At 42.2% G+C, this 22,653-nt stretch overlaps 1 protein-coding gene across 1 annotated transcript in view; it reads right to left on the reverse strand.

Annotated features, from left to right (window-relative positions):
• Window positions 1-22,653, reverse strand: part of AGPS (alkylglycerone phosphate synthase) — a 1,624,661-nt gene that overhangs the window by 354,485 nt on the left and 1,247,523 nt on the right. The window contains exon 17 of the mRNA XM_044075311.1: window positions 1,927-2,016. Within this exon, the coding sequence (XP_043931246.1) occupies window positions 1,927-2,016 (90 nt within the window). The remainder of the gene's footprint in view (window positions 1-1,926; window positions 2,017-22,653) is intronic.

Here is a 22,653-nt window from a genome sequence, read left to right on the forward strand (position 1 = left end):
ATGTCAAACCTAGAGCTGTTGGACATGCTCCACTTAAAGAAATCCCAATCCCTCCGAGCTACACGCTCTAGGGACCTAAACGTTGTCACCACAGTAAACAGAACATGCCGGAGGGATAGATTCCTGTCCCAGAGACTTCCCATACTCTGGAATAAACTACCTATCTATATCAAACAAAGCTCCTCATTAGCACTCTTCAAGAAAAATCTTGATGATTGGATGGAAAATAGGAAATTTACCCCGGGGATCACCTCTGTGGCTCTGCTCGACAGTGGCACAGGAAAATAATCTTCTTGGGTGGCAAAAGCCAGGGTACCTTTTTGGCTGGGCTTGTACAGGCTCCAGGGCCGATAGCCTAGTACCTACCTATGAACCTATATGCACTGTAAAAGACTACCTAATCCAAGGACAGAGTATTCCATGTGGCATCCACCCTCCTCTTAAGCCCTGCCCACAGATATGGCATGCTAACAAGCATTAAGGGATAAAAAGAATCACCTATAGGAGTTTCAAGTGAAACCACCGATTCATAGTCTCTGGGGTACAACATAGAAATCACAACCTTTCTGTGCGCCATAAGGAACATCTGTCCAATGACAGATGGCTCAAACATTCCTTATTTTGTCATAACATTATGCTTTGCTCCTTCTAAAATGTGCAGCCTTGTGAAAAATCTGTGACGATCACACTCACTAAGTAATGCCAGACACTGCAGATGCAGATATCCATTTTTCAGAAAATATGTGTTTGTACAAATCTTTTAACTCCCTTAACAAGTACTAGTAATATCTGAAAATGGTTCTGCTTTCAGTATACCTCTTTCTTGTAGAACTGAGGCTGAAATATACAGACTGGGGCACCCTCGTGACCTTATGCATATGCACTGGTAAATCACACAAGTTGGTTTGAAGGGCAGAGTTCTATGTAAAACTTCAATTTTTGAAAGTGCTCATATCAAAGTGTAACTGGAAAAAAATATATTTTTTTCTGTCCTGATATCACCATTTTCCCTACATGGAAAACAGGCGGTCTCCAATAATTCTGTCAGTTGCATGAATCTGCTTACTAGGAAAGCATAATGCACAAAAAGATTAAGGCCCTACTGAGGAAATTTGCCCCCAGTGGCAGCTGTCATTAGTTTTATCCTCCTGCACAATATCTTAATGAACTTTTACATTAGCTATCCCAGATCCCCATGAGCTAATGAGCTGGAGTCCTGGAAATTAATTCAGAGAATATTTACCACTGATGTAAGACCAGATATAGCTATGCCCAGGGAATGCAAACCAACCACTTACAGAAAAGACAAAAGAAAGCCTAAAAACTGAACTGGTTACTTGCATGATAACAAACAGAACTAACATTCTACTTTTATTCGCTAACAAAAACAACTGCAGCTCTGTTTGTTTTGTCCACTATGGCCAACAAATACAAACATAAAAATTATTTTGTATTTTTAGTTTCCTTGCTGAAACAGCTATATATACCCATGTAATAATAAATGCCCTTGTTCTGGGACAAGCATACTAACTTGCCCTCCTTCCAAAGTCTTTTGTCAGTCAATTCATTGACTTTTATAGAGGTTAAATGCTCAAATCAATCTTGTTATACATGAGTGCCTGGTAGGTTCAGGGGAAATAAATGCCAGAAGAATAATCTAGTCCCCCTGTAATCTCCACAAGAGCAAGAGGAATGCACAGTTACTTTTCAATGTCTTTGCTTCCTCTTAGGTCAGGGAGAAAGGTCAAACCACCAACAGCTAAGCCCTGCCTCCCCCAATAAGGGATGCTGGCATGAAGACAATTAACTACACTTTAATATTGCTGAACAAGGTAGGATGTAGGACAGAGATACGGAAATAAAAGTTCCAAGAGCTATTTCCTCAAGACTCAAAGTATGAAAAGATATGTAGCACTTTTATCTCACCTGCATGTGGAAAGAGGAGGAAACTGGACCCCTCGCTCTTTGCATTCTCGTAGTAGTCTCTCCTTAACATTCCGACAAAGATCAAGCACCCTGGGGAAAAAACACACACACAGACATATACATGATTATTTTTTTTAATGAAAGTACGTCACTTGAAAAGTATTTTTACCCATTAGATGCTAAATCCACATTCAGTTATGCACCCAAGACACACGCAATCAGAATAATTCAGATGAAGATGGAGGTATAACTGGTGTTCCCTTAGCTTTAACATTTTATAAAACTCTGCAGCTTCACATTTCTTCTCTGAGGTCATACCTTTTCTCATAGCTGACAATTTTAAACATCTCTACTCCTTTTTTTAAACTGCTACTGTTCAACTAGCCCTTCGAATGACATTTCTAGTTAATGAAATATATGCAAATACGAGTGTGCATATGTACTCAAACATATACAAACAGTCTCATAAAAATTCTGATATTATATTCTAATTTCTGACATAAAAATGCACAAGTTGACAAAGCAATTACTTTGCCATTCTGTTTGAAACTCGCACACTCTATATCTGTTTCTACTGTGAGACATTTTCAAGATTTTTAACACACTCTTTAAAATACATATCTGTAGCCTTTTTTCCCCACTGCAAGTCCTGTCAACCAACAGTATCTTACTACTAACAAATGTTGCTTATCCAAGGTTTTTCATGTTTAGTTTAACATTCAGTGAAGGATACATTTAGGATGGATTTCTGAGTGTTAAATAGTAGTCTTAATTTTAAATATTTAAAAGCATATAATCATTAAACTACATTGAACTGCCAGCTTCTGAAATTTTTAGTTAATGCTGTTAATTTTATTTCTGAAATAAATATATAAAGCATTACAAAAATTAAGTGATCACACAATTACTGAATTTACACAAAAAAGGTAGGGTTTTGTGAATTCTTAAATAATTGAAGTTATTCCAATAAACCTTAAAATGTATATAAGGGGTTGATTCAGTTTTTATTACAATACTTCCCATAATTACTTAATTTACTAACTGCATTCACAGAAATACACAGGACTAGACTTTAAAAGACTTGCTCTCATTGTGACTCGAGTCACTCTAATGTAATGCTGCTTTGTGAATAAGCATTAATGTTGCTGCATCTCACATTGAGCACAATGCTTTTAGAATTTTATGGATATTTTCTCTCATTCTTGTTTAATGCTTTTCTTTTATATTTTCAATTTGCACTACATAGAAGAAAATACATAAAAGAATGGTATGCTACATTTAAGCTGTAAAATTCATTGAGCATCTGTTCCTAGTACTGCCTCAAAACTCTGATAAACATTAACAATGTCATCATCTGTCGTACAAAACAGAAAGAATGGTGAGGGCAAAAATCTACAAATTTACCAAGTTCCCTCACTCATTATGAGCCAGAAGGTTAATAACTTAGTTTAACCATGCTTATTATAAGTTAGACCCATTTCTATTATTGTACACAAAGAATAAATGACTTGGAGCTCTACAAGTAAAATGCCATTGTTACATTTTCTCAGTTTATTAACACATTTACAAACTGTTTTAATATTAATCACTCTATTAATTTAGCAACTATGTAAATGTACACTATTTGAACTTCATTATATTCAAGATGAAAATAAGAAAAAAAAAAGCTGAAAAATGCTTTAGGCATTCCACATGCCAATTTTCAAACAAACAAATGCCACACAAGGCTCAAATTAATAAAACATTCTCACTTTAAGTATTTTAGAGTTTAGACAGTATCCCAAAAGAAGCAAGCAGTTAAGAACCAGGACCCTTTAGCCTTATTGTTATCAGCTATTAAGTACCACGTGACCTTCTGGAACTGCTTTAGTCAGCCACTAATCAAAGTAACAACGACTACAATACACAGGCTGTTCTCTGTACAATATTTGACTACCCTTAAAAAAGACGCATGCCTCTGAAGGAAATCTGACAGCCGAGTCAGTATTTACAAAGGTAATTATGTCTATACAGACTCTTGAAATTTTACTTCCAACATTACAGACTCTTTTGAAATTTTACTTCCAACATTTTGTCCTCCAATTCTGCTAGGTCTGTTTCAAAGTCTCACTGACATTTCTGAAAAGGCACCCTCTATCATAGTATATATGAATTATAATCTGAGCAAGAAGAGAATACGGTGAGTTCTTATTGAAGCCTTCTTAAATAAGGTCCTTAACCCACTGACCTTGTTTTACTCTTCATTCTTGTCTGCAAATAAAATTCTGTCTCATATTCAAACAGTACTGTTTTCTCCTTCCTGTGATCTTTAACCTACTTCTTCCTACAGATGTACTTCAGTACAGCTACACATGCTCATGGACAGGGTCTCACCATGGGCAGAATATGATCAGAATCACTCTTCTGAATTACATAAATCTCTACCCACTCACCATTCTGGGTGGAAATTATGATGCACAAAAAAGAAAACGACTGTAAAACCAAAGCACTTTAATTGTGAAACAAATGAAATATTAAATAGTATAATACAAACAATTGGTAAATGTAACTGAGTGCTTTTGTCGTATTCCACGTTCTACTAGACTTCGTCAGAGTTAACTGATCCATAGGGTAACTTTAAATAATAAATTTAATAAAGATAAAAAATGTTATAATAAACGTTGCTATAAATATAAAATGTTAAATACACTACTTACACTTAAATATATAATTTGATTTTTCAGGGGAATATGTCATGTGGGTGAAGCCTCTCTCTTTAAATTACATTTTCATTTCTCCTTCTTACACCATGGTTTATTTAAATTAAATTTAAATGTCAGCTAAATGCTGGTTATTATTGGTGAGTTCTGGGTATTTAAACATCAGTTACCCTATGGATTAATTAACTCCAACAAAGTCTAGCAGAATGTGGAATAAGACGAAAGCAATCAGTTATGTTTACCACTTGTTTGTATTATACTATTTATCATTTTGTTTCCCAATTAAACTGCTTTGGTTTTATGATCATTTTCTTTTTTTGTATAGCATTGGCGTTTTTGTGGTTTGTGCTGGAAATTATGATGCAGTCAGTCAACTGGCATTATCTGTTTTCTTGAGAATGCTCACTTTTATTAAATTACCCCTTTTTTAATAATGTCAAGGTAGTTCTACAAACGGATCTTGTCAAATTACTCTCATTCAAACTACGGTTGAAATACTTTCAATTTTACTGATACGGTTTGCATCAGTTTTCAAAACAATCCCATCTTTTTATATAAAACCTTTGGTCAGTTACTTGTATCAGAGCTATCAGATTGTGCGCTTGGCTCCCTCATTCTCAATCACATTTATACTAGACTCACTCGTAGAGAGTTTGGTCGTCAAATGCATACTCACACTTCACAAAGGATCATTTGCATTATGATGCCTTTCATTCCAAAGGAGTCCTGTGTCAGTCTTTAAAAATCAAACAAAATATATCCTGCTTTAAGTTTTCTGTAACATATTTTGACTTAACCTCTTGCTCATTATTGCTTTTCACAGCATTAACAAAGAAAGTTTACTTTTCTACTGGCTCAACAGCAGACCTCCCAAGAATTGCAGTTTTAGTTATTTACCGTTAGCAGACATTGTAATGCTTATACTTGCCACAAGCTGAGGTTTATGGCATTAGCCATTCAGAAGTAATCGCTGCATATGCTGCTTATTGAAGACACCACACTTTCTAGTAAAAAAAAAGTATTAAGGAAATAACTGCTTAAAAATAAAAGAAGCAAATTTCTTAGAGGATATTAATATACTAGTAAAAACCTGTCATAGACATAACACGTCACTCTAAATTCTCAGTGCATATTGACTGCATGTGGAATGTCTTGTTATATTTCTACATACAAATAATACTAAACTGATTAACCTGTCTGATATTGCAGACGTATGGCTTTGGTCTTTAATACCAGCAACTTGGAACAGCTATCAACCTGGAATTCAGCTAGCCATCCAGTAGGAACAGGCTTTATGGTCTACTTTACATTACTGAAAAAACAGAAACCTGAAGACGAAATGCTCAAGACCACAATAATGAAACTTAGAATACCAAATTGTGCCTGTTTTCACAGGGCAAGGACCCACTTGCTCACTGTGGGGAATAATGCCCTTTCCCCACTGTAGTGCGATAGCGGAGTTGGTATATTTAGTTTGGGGGGAGGCACAGTCCCCCACCTAGGTGGGTTTAGATAGTGTGGTGTGTTGTACTGTAGTTTTGGGCAAGTGTTTCCTTGCCTTGGGAAAACAGATGCGGTTTGGTATTCTAAGTTTCGTTGTTGTGGTCATGAGCATTTCCATCTTCAGGTTTCTGGCTTTTCAGTAATGTAAAGTAGACCCAGGCTTTAATGGTTTATAGCTACCTTATGTATCCAAAGAAGAAGATGAAAATTATTTGCTGACAAAGTACTTAACAAAAAGCCAAGCACAAAAAGCAGGACAGAAAGGTAAAGTGGAGGAGTAACATGCAACTAAATCAAGTGCAAAGAAACATGCTGTGTTGATATCAATACATGACTGCCACCCTCCACTAACCATGGAATTTAGGGTCTACATAAAGATTAGCTCTTCTGAAATCCAAAATGATACTGTACCAGTGATATATCAGCACCCCACACACACACACAAATGAGGGGGACCAATCAACTGAGCTGGAGAAAATAATCAAATGCCTAATAATAGTAAACTGACACTGGGAATTAAGTACTGAAACAGCTTTGATTTATCTGAAGCAATCAAACTACTGGCTCCCCAGGCACAGTACTGGATATCTGGAACTGCTTGCTCTTGTTCTTTAAAACAGAAAAAGAAATATGAAACAACACAAAGAAACTATGTAAATGATTCAGAACAATCACTACAGTAACAAAATTAGAAAAAAAAACAATTTCACAAAGGTGTGAAAACACAAGCAGGTTCAGCTTATCTGTCAGTTACAGTGGGACTGAGGTGCACATCTACACAAAGGGCATGCAAAATGAGTCTGACAAATAACCTTCGCATTCTTGAATACAGTAAACTATGGCAAACAACACATATCCCAGTTTTAATCAGTTTAACCATTGAAACTTAGATATTTCCCAGGATAAAGACAGGGAACACAGTTTCTGTGAGTAAACTAAAGGGAAAAGTGCTGCAATATAATTTGTACATATGTGCACAAATTAAAATTATTCATGACAGTTGTACACATGTACTGGCAATGTTTCCTTGCCCTTGTAAAAGCAATGTCTTTCAGCTTCTCCCATTAGGGGTCGCCACAGTGGATCACCGGTCTGCAGACTGACTGCCAGGGGAGTTTTTATGATGTTGAGTTGCCAGCCCGGCAACCAACCTTCACAGAAGGGACATGCACAAACATGCACCTACCTGCATGTCTTTAAAACTCACTCAACCACAGGGAAGACATGCAGACTCCGCACAGAAGGCACTCCAGCCAAGAATCAAACTAGAGTACCCCTTGCTGTGAGGTGACAATGCTAACTGCTGCACCAATGCAGCCTTGCCCTGGTACATTATATAAACTGGTATAATTAAAATAGTTCAACGTAAATTTAAGTACTAGTGGGAAAAATAATAGTCTTGCTGTGAAATCCCTGTCCGAATGAATAAAAAATCAGGAAAAGTTCAATACAATAATGTGACTGAAGTTCTAAAAATATCTGGGCTGAGGTTATAACCATGCATTCATCCATTTTCAATACTTGCTGGGTTGAGGAGCCTGATCCTATACCATCAAGCAAGGAATATAAGACAGGAAACAATCCTGGAAAAATACCAGTCCATCACAGCTCAAACAGAAACAAACCACACACACAAAGTAATTTTAAGCATCACCAGTCTACCTACCTGTATCAATTCTCAGCAATTTATAATATGTCACCCCTGAAAAGCCTAACAGCAGAGTGATCTCTGGTTTAAGGGAGATCAATGTAGCTTCTCTAAACAAAAGGAAATTCAAGAATGCAAATAGCCTGGATACTTAAAATGCAAAATACTCTAAGAGACGAGATGAAGCAAGCTAAGCAATGCTTCAGGCACATAAACCTCATGAAATTCTAAAATAACTTAACTTCTAAATAGGAGCTTCTAAGAAATTTATGACACGTTTTCCAGTGTGTAAGGTAAACATGACTCCATCAAGGAAATGCACAGTCAAATAAAAGGAAGACCACCCAAGAAAGGCATCTAAGTGTGCAGACACTGAGTTGTGGTGCTGATAAGTCTTTCCCCTTTGTTGGATAAACGTGCTTGGAGAGCGATAACAAAAGTGACTGGCGACTAATGAACTCTGTTCTTCTGACTGGATGAGATCAAGGGTATATGACCCAACACTGATAGGAGGTAGAGTCTTTAACAGCCTACAGTAGGCATTGAGTTTGCCTTCTGCACACAGTAAACATTACAATGATATTGTTAAGCACCTAGAGAATATAGTATTGTATTAGGTAACTCTAATGCAGGTAAAGTGCAGGGATAGTTCTTTGCTACTAAGCAAAGTTGAAACTAGGAAGTCTCCCAAGAATGAATATGTGGACCTTATTGTTCAAAATTATTTTGGCTAAGTCCAATTAATCAGCAAAGGTTGGGGGCATAGCGCTCAATCCTCAACAGCTTAAGAAAGAACAGCTGGGAATCACAAATGTGGCTTTGGCAGTTAATGAAGTAGCTGACAATGATCAAAGTAGCCTGCTGGAAAGTAAATACTAACAATCACGATTTCCATTGAGGTTTATGACATCATTTCAAGTCTTTCAGTGGTATAAAAATAAAGAAAGTATTGATGACTGATATTAAAAAAAGCACAGCTCACAAAATCCGAATATCCCATTTCACCCTTTCTATGGCAAGAATTAAAAAGAACACAAAAGTGGGGAAAAACAACTTTAAAATATTTTCCAGATTCAGAAAATGTGTTGTGCACAAAAATAACTACACATTCCATAAATCATACTCATTTTAAAACTACTAGTGATTTTCTTTTTTAGAGAGGCAAGCCCCCAAAATCCCTATGTATGTGTGTAGGGGGTATGTGGTTCCCATTAGACCCTACTTTTTCATTTTCAATCCAGGGCTGCACAGTATTGCTTTAATGCATTCACAAGACAGTCTTGTGGCAACAAATGTAAACATTGTTCTTTCTTCTCCAAGGATTTCAGTGAAATTTGCATTCAGAAGAAACAGCAGAAAGGGATACAGGAATTGTCCATGTCAAGAAAGAAGTAACACATCAGCCTTCTACCTTGAGAAGGTGGAAGGATACAGCCTCTCAGAGTGGCAAAAATGCCAACTGCTGGAATCCACACTCAGAGAAGATCCTGACAAGATAAGATTGCCATATCCTTGGCTCCACAGAAAGGGCTAGAACTGCAGGTCAGGGGCACCATAAGCAAATTCACTTCTGCAACATGAATGGCTGTTACAGAAATGCCCCTTTTACAGCTGTCTACCAGATATGCTCAGTTTCTCTGTACAGTGGGTACTAGCACATGCCACCCTGATTGTTTATATACCATACTCCAAACTGGAGCAGGAGAGGCACTGCTGTCATTTCCCCTCTTCTAGAACTTTCATAACGAGAAACACAGAGTTTGGCTCAAGTTTGTTTACACTGAGGCTCCTTTTCAGGTTTCCACATCCATGAACCATTAAGAAGCCAAGGCGTGCTCTCCAACCTACAAAAGAAGCATTCATCACCAGAAACTAAGAAGTGATCTGATTCAGGAAGGGAAGACCCAGGCTGAGTTGTACGAAAGTGCCCACCAGCTCAGTAACAAGCATCTGAAGGCAGAAGATCTGAGAGGACATGGGGACTCTTCAATCACTGATAACTCAACACTCGCTATAACACAGGCATGCTCAGGTGGGTGAAAACAGGCTTGAAGACCATGGCTGCCATCATGTCCAAGAAATGCAGCAGGGTCGGAGATGGGATCCTCCACTGTGTCCTCACCTAGCAGGAAATAGCTATGGTCTTCTGGGTCCTTCAGTACAGAGAGGAACAGCTTACACAGCAGAGTGCCCAAATTTGCTCTACTTACAGGCAATACCTTCAGTAAAGCTTAGAGAGTACTCTTCCTAATGTAGAGTGATCTGGGGATAGAGACTGCTGAAGCCAAATGCACTATCTTAGAGCCCCCCCACCTAAATGGGCTACCATCAGTCATCCAGGGTAATGGAGGAGAAAAGTAAAGTTATTTTGGCTGCAAATCATCTGCAACAACAGCCAACACTCTCTTAATTACTGTGGGAAGCACAGAAGAGTCTGAAAGGCAGCTTGTTACTAAAATGCGATGCACAAACAGTGAATTAAGAGTCTCCTTTGTAGACACCAGATACTGACATGTCAGAAGGTCCAGACAGTAATGAATAACTAGTAAAATGATGAAACCACTGGTGATACCAAAGTAAAAAAATAAAACAAATAACTAAGTGCTTTCACCTGTGTAGGGCATCTTCAGAGTCAGTTTTTCACATCTAAACACAGCCTTTAAATATGCATTTCAATTAACACATAATTAATTGCAATAAAGCTGTCCTTTAAACTTTTTGGTTTTAACCCTTAACTGTCATTGGTATATTTGTAAAAACACCAAATATTCGATAACAAACCAATGTTATTTCAATACCTAAACTCAAAACATACATTTGAAATGTACAGAAGAGTCTGAAAGGCAGCTTGTTACTAAAATGTGATGCACAAACAGAGTGAATTAAGAGTCTCCTCTGTAGACACCAGATACTGACATGTCAGAAGGTGTCCATGTCCGAAGGTACCATCCGGGCAACAAGAGGAAGCAAACTTAAACATGGAGAGTCACCAATCGCAACCTCACAAACAAGACATGGTCATTAAAGCTGTTCAAGCACAAAATGAGATGCAAGTTTCCAGTCCCCTTCAGAACAAGGAAAAGGAAATTATAAAGTGATCTGCCTTTCTCTGAAGGATGGTTAGTGAGCAAAACACCTATGAAGAAATCCAGGTCTAACCAACAAGTCCTTCTAATGGTCTGATCTCTGAGCTTAACAAGATAGCTTTAACTATGTCTTCCTAGATATGTGCTCTCCTATGCCTACTACCCTAGCTACATCGACACAAATGATTACAGCAACCAACATGGAAGCCTGCTGTAGAAGCCATTGTAAAGGTCTTCATCAGATTGTCTGGATTCTAGATTAAAACAAGTCAGTCAATGTATCTATTGCCTAAACCACTAGGGAGGACTGAAATTACTACATGGAAAATGTTATGGCTAAGACCTTTCAGTTGTCAAAGCAGAAAAAAATACTTTTGCTAATCCGGTCCAAAGCCTTAGTCTCAGGCAGTAGGGTCTAAATGCAATTATGTCTCCGGGACCTATGCTGGACTAAAGCAAAGGAATTTTTGCTATAATGTTTGGTCATGATATCATTCTACTTGTTAGGGGGCCATCTTCTTAAGGGCAGAAGCAGCTAAATCCAGATGACACCCATTCCTGATACAAACTAACTGTAGGCTATAATCCAAGGGTCCTCATCCTTCTTGTCAATGTACTGATTCAGACATACACGGGAGAGGGCAAAGGAGCCACAAAAGAGTCAACAGATGATTTCATTAGACTGAATATCTTGTTAAAGCTGAAGGGGTCACGCATTGTGGCGCTAACAAATGGGATGACTTACTCCCTTATTTGACAAAGTTAAATGCCTCCTGATCTACAGAGTCCCATTCCTGCTTCAGTTAAGAAAAGAGAGACCTCCCTTAACCACAGCGTCATAATAGAATACCCACATTTACTTGACAATGATTGCTGTAACTTGTTAGAGGTGAAAGCCAGGGATCAAGAAATGAGATCTCAGCACCTGAGAAAGCATTTTCTCAGAGATGACACTAGACATGAAAGGGCCTCTACTGGGTTTGACACTGATCTCAACACAAGCTCCAAACACATTTGTTTCTGCAAAAACGGGTCCACTGGATATCAAAGGGCTGAAGAGCAACCAATTTCTGGGTCTTCTACATGGGGTCAACAGGTATTAAAAGGACTGAAGGGACCCTCCCATACTCCGCCTTGCAGGCTCAAGAAGCAGCCTAGGGAACATCAGAATCTACACCATCTTTCTTTCAGAATTTTCTTCAAACCACTGAAAATTGCATAGGACGGTGTTTCTTTCAACCTTCTAATTGTGGGGGGGGGGGGGGGGGCTTTTTAGTGTTTCTTCTGAGAAGCAAAATAAGGAAGCTCTTTGAGCCTTTCTCTTCTCCATATGATCCCAGAAAACTTTGTGCTAACATTAACGCAATAAAAAACTCACAACACACATTCTAAGGAGAATAATGAACTGCCTGAAACTAAACAATCCATAAAGAAGACAGTGTAGCTAAGTCCAATCATTCTGTAAAAGCAGTATAAAATACTAGAGTATGAAGGGTATGCCCATTTATTTTGCTGAAGCTTCTTTGTTTACAAAGACAAGCACTAATGATTGTAGAAAGAAAACAGGAACAAAGACTGCTCTGAAGATAAACTGGATGATGGTCCCCTGGCAGACAGGAAAATGCATCATCAGAAGATACCCAATTGAATAGTCAATGCAGAAGAAGGAAAATGTGTCATTATTTTTGCCTTGGTACAGAAGCTCAAAACATGGAGCTATGAATGGCTCTCAAGAATCATGCCATAAAAGCATCCTATCATTGATGGCACTGAGACATTCTAGAAACCTCAGTGGCTTCTTTAGTGTCTGTCAAGAGATGGCATCTGACTTCTGTTTAAGGTTAACTTTCTGCAACCTGTCCAAACATTGGGACACCTGAGCTGAATGGTTAATCTACAGAAATTCTTCTCAAGTGGTAAATCTAAAACGACTTCATCAGCAGGAACAAAAGGACACATTCAGGAAATTTTTGAGGACTCTTTGCAGGAGATCTTTCTCTCTAAGTGCTGACATCTTGAAAAGAAAAAAAAAATTCTAAGGACAAAATCAATAAAGAAAATGCTTGTTTTTAAATTCCAGCTGAAGTGGAAGAAAAATTATGATCATTAAATTTATCATCTTTGGGAAGGACTTCTCTTTGCTTTGGCAAGAAGACAGAAAGGGCATTCAGGAATATTCCAGGTCTCTTTTACAATGATCTTTAATTAATTCATTTATTGCCATTTGTTTACGAAGTGATAGTCCAACTGGGCATACAGTCCCATTTTCAGCAAAGGCCCGAGCAGAAAAGCTCCATGAAATAAGAAGTTATGTACTCACCATAACGTTGCATCTGAGTAGGTGACTTCATTTGTCTGTAATCTTTGGGTCTTGAATCCGAGCCGGCAACTTATTTCATAGCTTAGAGATCCGAGCTCCTAGCTCCTCCCCTTACCCATAATCCCCTGCCAACCCTGACTGACCTCAGATCAAGTTTGCCCGTATACAAAAAAGCCGAAGGCTAATACATCCCGAAGGATATAATAGAAGGACATACAGAAACAAGAACATTTCTGAGGGCCAGGGGGAAGGAGGGGGGGGGGGAATGGTTGCAGACAAATGAAGTCACCTACTCAGATGGAACGTTATGGTGAGTACATAACTTCTTAATCTGAAGTAGGTACTTCATTTGTCAGCAACCTTTGGGACAGAGTCCCCAGCTACCTGAATCTTGGGTGGCCATCATGGAAGGATGTTCCGGAGCACTGCAGAGCCAATGGACGCTCTCCCTCTGGAGATAATGTCCAGCTTATAATGTTTGATAAATGTATGAGATGAGGCCCAAGTGGCTGTGGAACAAATATCATCCAGTGGAACTCTAGATCTAAAGGCTGCAGAGGTAGATACGGAACGAGCAGAGTGCGCACGAATTCCCTGAGGTGCAGGCCTCCCAGAAGTGTCATAGGCCAAGAGAATACACTGTGAGATCCATCGTGACAAAGTGATCTTAGAGACAGATTTACCTAGGTTAAATTTGGAAAAGGAAATGAACTGGTCGGATTGCCTATGACCAGCAGTCCTGTGAATGCAGAAGCGCAGTTGTCTGTGCACATCTAAGGAATGAAGTTTGTATTCTCCCTTGTTCTGATACTTAGGGAAGAAAACTGGTAGGTTAATGGACTGATTGATATTGGCCTCTGAAGTCACCTTGGGAAGAAAAGAAGGACTGGTCCTGAGGTACACTCTATCCTGATGAAAGGCCAAGTATGGGGGTTTCACACAAAGGGCCTGAAGCTCGGAAACTCTTTTCGCCGAAGTAATAGCGACTAGGAACGCCGTTTTCCAAGAAAGGTACTTAAGATTGACCAAGGCAGCTGGTTCAAAAGGGGGAGCTGTCAAGGCCTGTAAAACTAGAGCTAAATCCCAAGGGGGTACAATTTCACTGATAGGAGGTCTGAGAAAGAAAGTACCCTTGATAAAGGTCTTACACAATTTCGCTGTAATCAAGGGGCCTGATTCATGCCCCACATGGTAATAAGAAATAGCTGCTATTTGAACCTTGACCATAGAGCAGCTAGCCCCCTGATGGAACAGACCTGTAAGGAACTCCAAGACAGACGTAACAGGGCTGTGAAGGGGTCTAAGTTATTATTCTCCGCCCAGATGGAGAAGCGTTTCCACTTACTACGATAGACTTTCCTAGTGGAAGGTTTATGTGCTGCTATGAGAATGGCTTTAACCGGTGAAGAGATTCTGGGAGTCCTGACTAGGAGTGGAACTGGAGCAGCCATGCTGTCAGCTTGAGGTTGTCCAGATTTGGGATCGGGAGGCCTAGGGGATGAGATATTAGATCCGGGAGGGGATCTAGAATCCAAGGCGGATTTAACCAGGTGAGACCACAGGTAAGGGAACCACATTTGACGAGGCCAGAATGGGGCAATGAGGATCATCCTGCTCCCCAATCGACTGGCTTTCTGTATGAGTTTCAGCATCAGGGGCAGAGGAGGGTAGGCATAAAGTAGACCGGGGGGCCAAGCATGCACCAGAGCGTCTCTCGGGGATTCCCCGACGGGGGGAATTAGAGCGAAGTAGCTGTTGCATTTCGTGTTTGAGGGAGAGGCGAAGAGATCGCAACAGGGTTGCCCCCACACGGCAAAAATTTTCTTCGCTACCTGGGGGTTGAGAGACCACTCGTAAGGGGAAAGGAAGGTGCGGCTGAGTCTGTCCGCCAGTATGTTGGACCGTCCCGGAATGTGAGTTGCAACAAGAAAGCGGTTGGTAGAAATCGCCCATTCCCACACTCTCATGGCCTCTCAACAAAGAGGATAGGACCTGGTTCCCCCCTGTTTATTGATGTACCAGACCACTGACATGTTGTCTGTCTGTATCGCAATAGTCCCTACCAGAAGAAGGTTCTGTAGTGCTTGCAACGCCAATAGCACCGCCCTCATCTCCAGGACATTGATATGCAAGGAGGTCTCTGTGTCGTTTCACGTGCCTTGGACTGTATTGCCTGCGCAATACCCCCCACCCGAGGCGAGAGGCGTCCGTGGTCACCGTGGCGAGGGGAGGAGGCATGGAGAAGGGACGTCCCGTACGGAGATCCGGGGATTGGAGCCACCATACGAGAGCCGTGCACGCCTTGCTGATGGAAATAGGATGGTTGAGGGGGTAACGATGAAACGACCATTGGACTTGAAGGGTCCATTGCAGCACCCTCATATTCAGACGAGCCAATGGCAAAAGAGTAATTGCTGCCGCCATGGAGCCTATAGCCCTCAGGACCAATCCCGCCGGTGGAGCTGTAGATTGGAGGATGGCCTGCACATGCAGCCTCAGGTTCTGAAGACGTTCCGCGGTCAGAAATGCTAGGAGATTTCTTGTGTCCAATTTGGCCCCTATAAACTCTATCACCTGGGTAGGAGCAAGACAGGATTTGTTCATGTTGATGGTGATGCCCAGCTGGGGGGCCAACCAGAGGAAGTAGTCCCTCGCTGAGCAAAGTAGATGCCTTGTCGGGGCGGTCAGGAGCCAGTCGTCCAGGTATGGAAACACCTGCATTCCCTGGAGTCTCAGGTGGGCCGCTATCACTGCTAATACTTTGGTAAACACCCTGGGGGCTGTGGTGAGACCAAAGGGAAGGACCCTGAACTGGTAGTGACTGGCTCCTAGCCGGAAGCGGAGAAACCTCCTGGATCGTCTGTCCATAAGAATGTGGTAGTACGCATCCTTGAGGTCTATAGAGCACATCCAGTCGTTCTCCCGCAGTAGGGGGAGAATGGATTGAAGAGTGACCATTCGGAATTTTTCTTTGGTTACCGACAGGTTCAGAAGGGAGAGGTCTAGGATTGGTCTCAAGTCCCCCGTCTTTTTTGGCACCAGAAAGAACCTGGAGTAAAACCCTAATCTGAGCTGGTCTGGGGGGACAGGTTGGATGGCTCCTTTTTCTAGCAGCTGCTGGATCTCTGCAGCTGCTGCCTCCCTCTGATCGGGTGGTACATCGGGGAGGCTTTTGGTTCTGGGGACATGATATATGGGAATTTGGTAACCTCTGGATATGATACGAAGCACCCAGCGATCTGATGTGATGGACTCCCAAGCTGCCAGGTGCTTCGAGAAATGCTCCCCAACTGCCTCCAGAATGGAGCAGTCGGGCAACCCCTCAGGGTTGTTGCGTGGGTTAGTCAGAGAAAGGTTCTCTGGACCAAAAATTCTTCGGGCCCCCTCTGCCTCTAGGGCGGCGTCCTCCTTGTCCTCCTCTGCCACGGAAGGACTGGTTGGCTGGAGCAGGCTGGAAATGTTGCAATTTCCGGAACCACATCTTCTTCTGTCCCTTTTGGTTTTTGGAGAAGGACCTCTGGGGAGCAGAGAAGCGGACTCCGACGACAGACAACGTCTTCCCGTCCTTTTTGCTCTGGACTAAAGTGTCGCGAATGGTCTTGCCAAATAAGGCAGAACCATCAAAAGGGGCATTTGCAAATGACGCCTTAAAGGGTTCCGCGAAGTCATAATGTCGGAGCCAGGCCTGGCGCCTCATGACTAGGCCTGCTCCGCTGGCTCTACCGGCTCCCTCTGTAGCATGGGACAACAACCGCATAGAGGTATTAGATATCGATCTTAGAGTGGCCATGTGAGTGGAGTACAATTGCTTGTCCTCTGCCGACATGGACTCCAGGGGGGAAGCAGCATACTCTTTGATAAGGTCTCGCTGCATCCTGATAATGTGTGCCATATAAGTTCAGAGACCTTACTGAGAAGGTCGCTGAACTAAAAACCCGCCTCCCCAGGCGATTCATAGAGCGGGACTCTTTGCTCGGTGGATGGACCAAGGGACTCTCCTGAGCCAATTCCCTCTTGGTGGCTGCCGCCGTCAACATGGCATCTACGGGGGGACCCTTGCTCCAGTGGGATCTGTCCGCAGGGGGGCTCAGAATTCGATCGGGGTGTTTGGGAACTGGCTCCACAGTGTCCGGCTCCTTCCACACCCTGGTGGTAATAAGGTCAACCAGGGGGTCGGCCGGAGGGGACACCCAAGAGGTAGACGGTCCTGCTTCGAATGCCTCCAGGAACACGGACTCGTCGGAGGAAGCCTTGGGGACAGACCCCCCCCCCAATCCTGAGCATTTCCATGATGTCTCCAAAGGAGACATCTTCGGGGGGTGACCAAGGGGAGCCTTCCCCTTCATCCAAGTCCGTGTCTTCTGTTAAGAACTCTGGTAGTCCACGTGTCTCCTCTTACACTTGTGCTTATGAGGCACATCCTCGGGGGGGGGGCTGTCTGAGGAGGTCTCACCAGCAACGACCTGTTCCAAGGGAACGACCTGAGACAATGAAGCAGGCTGTCACTGAGGCCGGGTGCTGGAAGCCTGACTCAGCCGAGAGGGAGTGCGGGATGGAGCCGAAGCAAGAGCCGGGGGTCCGGATGCCCTCAACAGAGCCCTCTCCACTGCATCAAAGGCCGTGGGGGAGTCGCTCTCTCTGGGATCCGAAAGTCGACTCCCACTCAGATCCAATGAGGGGATCGGAACCGGCGCCGAGACCATCGTATCCGAAGGACCCGTGTGCTCCGACCCGGACGAAGCCGAAGGCACACAGAATCCCACAGATCCGAAGCTTGGCCCACGGCTCCGAGAGCACGGATCTGACAAGGAAGGACCCGACAGACTCGAGGGCAGAGTTGGATCCGAAGTACCCAGTACTGTCGGCGCCGAACCACCCCCGGCTCCAACGCTGCCCGGCTCCGTACGCTCCGAACCCGAAAAGCGGGTCGGAGAAGGAGCTATCGGGGCAAAAAAAGGTGTTGAGCTCCACCCCGAAGGGGGGGGGGGGAGGCATGAGCACTCCCATCTGCAGCTGGGCCTGGATGAACCTTCGCATCATCCGGTCCAAGTCCGCATCCGAAAGGTTGTAGGTAGATCTCGATGAGGCCACCGAGGCGGGCCAGGAGTGGCGCCTCGATGACCTCGACGGAGATCGGGTCTCCTCCTGCTCAGGTCCCGAAGAAAAGCACGGGGATCAGAGCAGAGGAGGAGGAGACCTGGAAGCCGTGGAGGGAGAAGCCCGCTTAGCTGGGGGGGCCGAAGCGGAGGCCTCGGCCTGCCGCTTGTGGTGCTTCTCCCTCCTTTTCTCCCTCCTGGCCTCCCTCTCCCCTGGCACAGCAGTGGGAGTTTGAGTCCCGGCCGGGGGGAGGGAGGCAGGAGTGGCCGCCACCGAGGACTGGGGTGGTGTCACGGGAGTACCGGAAGCCGAAGCCAGATCCGAGGGCAAAAGTCCCGCCAGGATCAGCTTCGACCTATGGTCTTTCAGTGCCCTGGGGTTGAACCCCACACAAATAGAACACTCAGAGGAGAGGTGTTCAACCCCAAGGCACCGAACACACCGAGTGTGGCCATCCGCCGGTGAAAGCTTATGGCCACACTCGGTGCACTTTGAGAAGATAGGCTTTGGGGCCTCCGACATAGTTTTTTTTTTTTTTTTAACAACAAAAAAGATTTAAAACTATGACTAAACTACCTCACATAGACTAGGCCCCAACACACAACAGTCCACACACACACACACACACACACACACACACACACTACGCACCAGCAAAGGAGGGGGAGGAATTACACTAAAAAAAAATAAAGGTACACTGACAAAAAGGGAATCTAACCACACGCAAACAGTTACTATAAATAAAATGTGAAACATATGGATTTTTAGAACAAAAAAGTTGTCACTTAACTACCACACGCCAGGAGCTCAGGAATCTAGAAGCGTACGCAAGAGCGGCAAACTAGATCTGAGGTCAGTCAGAGTTGGCAGGGGATTATGGGTAAGGGGAGGAGCTAGGAGCTCGGATCTCTAAGCTATGAAATAAGTTGCCGGCTCGGATCCGAGGTCAGATCCAAGACCCAAAGGTTGCTGACAAATGAAGTACCTACTTCAGATCAATAATTACAATAGCACATTTATTGTAATACAGTAAATAGTCACATATTTTTGTAACACAACAGTTTTAGAGTAATTTACATTTTATTTATTTATTTATTTATCATTTGTTGACCGGGAAAGTCCGACTAGGTTCCACAGAGTCTGTTTTCAGCGAAGGCCCGGGGAGAAATGCTCCAGAAATGCTATGTTTACATAGTCTTTATTACCTAAAAACAAAAGTGAGTCAAAAGGAAAGTTAAGAGATTCTGCCATTTAAACCTTACATTCAAACAACTACCTTGTACTGGAATTACCAATGTTTTTTTTTTCCTCTTCAGCAGAAGAGATTCTTAGCAGTGAAGTTCTTGGTTGGGAACACACAAATTCCCTCCCTGGAAGACAGGGAACCAGAAGAACATACTCTAGTAAGTAGAAGCTAAGGAGAACAATCCACCCCTGAGAATAGTTCCTTCTCAAAGGACTCTAGGGATGAAGGCAAGAAGCTTCCAGAACGATATAAGAACTTATATTTAGATATAACAGAGGCCTTATATTATGATATAGCTGCATACCTTGCCAGAATGTACAACATAATTTACACTGTGCTTTGCAGATCACTACGTAGGACTGGGGAAATATAAGCATTATGGTAACAGAAGAAACTGTAACCTGCAGGTCTGAAGAGAAGGTTTGCTTATATACATATAATTATGTAGCTCATCCACTAAATATATGGTGACAGTGCAATGACACTCAATGAATGTAAACCAAAATGGTTAGCATGAAATTTGGAATCTTTTAAGTCACTGGTCCAAAGAAGCCTTCAATAATAAGGCCCAGGACAATGCTAAAGATTTTGTTAATGATTCATAGGTAGGTAACTAGGCTATCGGCCCAAGGGCCTACGTAAGCCTAGCCAGCAAGGTACCATAGCTTAAGCCACCTAAGAAAGTTATTTTCCTGTGCCACTGTCCAGCAGTGACACAGAAGTGATTCCTGGGTGTATTTCCTATTTCCAATCCACTCATCAAGATTTTTCTTGAAGAGTGCTAATGAAGAACTTTGCTTGACATAGATGGGTAGCTTGTTCCAGAGTATAGGAAGTCTCTGGGACAGGAGTCTATCCCTCCAGCATGTCCTGTTTATTGTGGTGACAAGGTTTAGGTCCCTAGAGCGTGTAGCTTGGAGGGATTGGGATTTCTTTAGGTGTAGCATGTCCAACAGCTCGGGGTTTGACATAGCTTTATATGTTAGGCAGAGATCACCTCGGAGTAGGCGATATGCTACGGGTAGGGCATTTGTTTGAGGCCAGTAATCCTCTTTGTGAGGTACTTCTGTGGCCTTTCCAGCTGCTGCAGATGTCTTGTGAGGTACATTCCAAAAGGGGCGTTGTATTCTATAATGGGTCTAATGAGTGACAAGTAGAGGGGAACACTGACCTCTTTTTTCCTGGATGAGAACCCTTTTATGATGAGGAGTGCCACGTAGAAGGACTTCCTGATTACTGTGGCGATGTGACTATCAAAGGAGAGACATTAGCAGATCTATCAAAGCACAAGCAACATCTCCCAAGTTAAGTTGTCAAGCGTTACATTGGATGCAAAGCTCGGTTTCTCTTAAGTGCTGACATCCTGAAAAGAAACTATATTTTTTCAGGGTTGAAAAGAAGAAGAAAATGCTTCTGCTTTTTTATTCCATCTCTAATAGTCATTTGTCATTTATTATCAAAAGTCATACAGAAAAGGTAGTAACTTGGACCAAAAAAAATAAAAAAACATACATTGGTATAAAAGCCATCTTTTAATCTGAAAAACATTTCTCTATTTTTCACTTTTTTTGCCTGTGCATATACCCACCAAGTCCCTCCAATATATCTTAGGTCCATTCACTCTCCTACAGTGGGAATCCCCGGTACAGTGACAAGACAACCAACCTTAATGGTTATAAACCGGAAAGCCACAGAAGTGGCATGGGCTCTCACAAGCACCTGCATCATCACAGGGCATCCCACACCTACCCCTTGTGGGGGTGTGTGCTAGCACTCTCATACTTTGATGGATACTGTTACTACTTTGGGTCTGTCAAGCCAATGTCAACAGCCCTGACCTTTTCAGTGGCATGCAAGCTCTTGCTTGCAGGTGGCAATCTGAATGGTGGAACCATCATTCCTCCCAGGATGGACAAGCTGGTGCCAGCCAGCCATCCAGTTCTTGAAACATTCAAGCCACCATTTAAACTTGGGTCATATCTCCACTGTAGTCACAGCTAGGACCTCAAAAACATTAATGAAAAAGAAGACTTAAGATTTTCTCCCTTCTAAGAAGTTGGCTGAAAAAAGGATGAGGTACATTTTAGCAAGGTGATATGCAAAATTAAAGGCAAAGCACATTTTCCATATACGAGATGCTTCTACAATGTTCAAATGACAGCACCTTTCCTTCCACTACTGGTCTTCCTCCTTTAGCATCAATAACTGAAAACCAGTCAGAAAAGGCATGGACATACCAAACAGAAGAGCATGGGAATATATGAACAAGCTGGCTAAAAAAATGGATAGCACATTGTGATAAACAATCTGAAGTACCAAAACCAAACTAACTTCAAAAAACTCAGACTCTGTAAATGCCAAACACGAAGTTTTTAATGCAGAATACTGCAAGACAGATGCAAAGCTTTCAGGGTAAGAACCTTTCTTCAGTTAAACGAAAGCTTTACATCTGTCTTGCATTATTCTTTATAAAATCTCAACAAGCTGCCACTGCTTGCCAGAGATTTAAGATTGGACTGCCTGCTGAGTGAAGTATTCTTGAGGCTCGGTCGTATCAGCTGGACAGTCACAGACAAACTGAGCAGCACAGTCTGACCAAATTCTCAGAACGTTCACTGTATAGTCATGTTATGTGACTTTACGTGCAAAAGAAGTACAACAAGAACTAGTGGAAGAATTAGTGTGCTTCATGTGCTCCTCTGATGGATCTCAAACCCAGCTTAAGTATGACTGCTTTCATTTGCTGCTCACACCTCTGGATGTCAGTTTATTATGTCATGCATGCTGTACTTTAATGTAAGGTCAAGTGATCTGGAGAAAATGGAAAAAGGGAGTTTCTTCATTTTTGAATGTTTTCTCTCTTGTCTGAGTCAGTGCAATCTTGGCTGCAATATATATATATATATATATATATATATATATATATATATATATATATATATATGATAGTCTGATTGGTTGAGGTGAGGTGATTATTTTACTTTTCAGATGCATTTTTTTTGGTTGTTTTGCATCTCATTTAAGGAGGATGCCATATTTCATTTTAGACCTCAGCTAGTGCTTTTTAGATTTGCATATTAGGAAGAGAAATGCAACTAGATGCCATTTCTGCATGACAGTATTTAGCA

Source organism: Protopterus annectens, chromosome 6.part0 (assembly GCF_019279795.1).
Source record: "Protopterus annectens isolate FY-2018-M chromosome 6.part0, PAN1.0, whole genome shotgun sequence".
Taxonomy (NCBI): Eukaryota; Metazoa; Chordata; order Ceratodontiformes; family Protopteridae; genus Protopterus; species Protopterus annectens.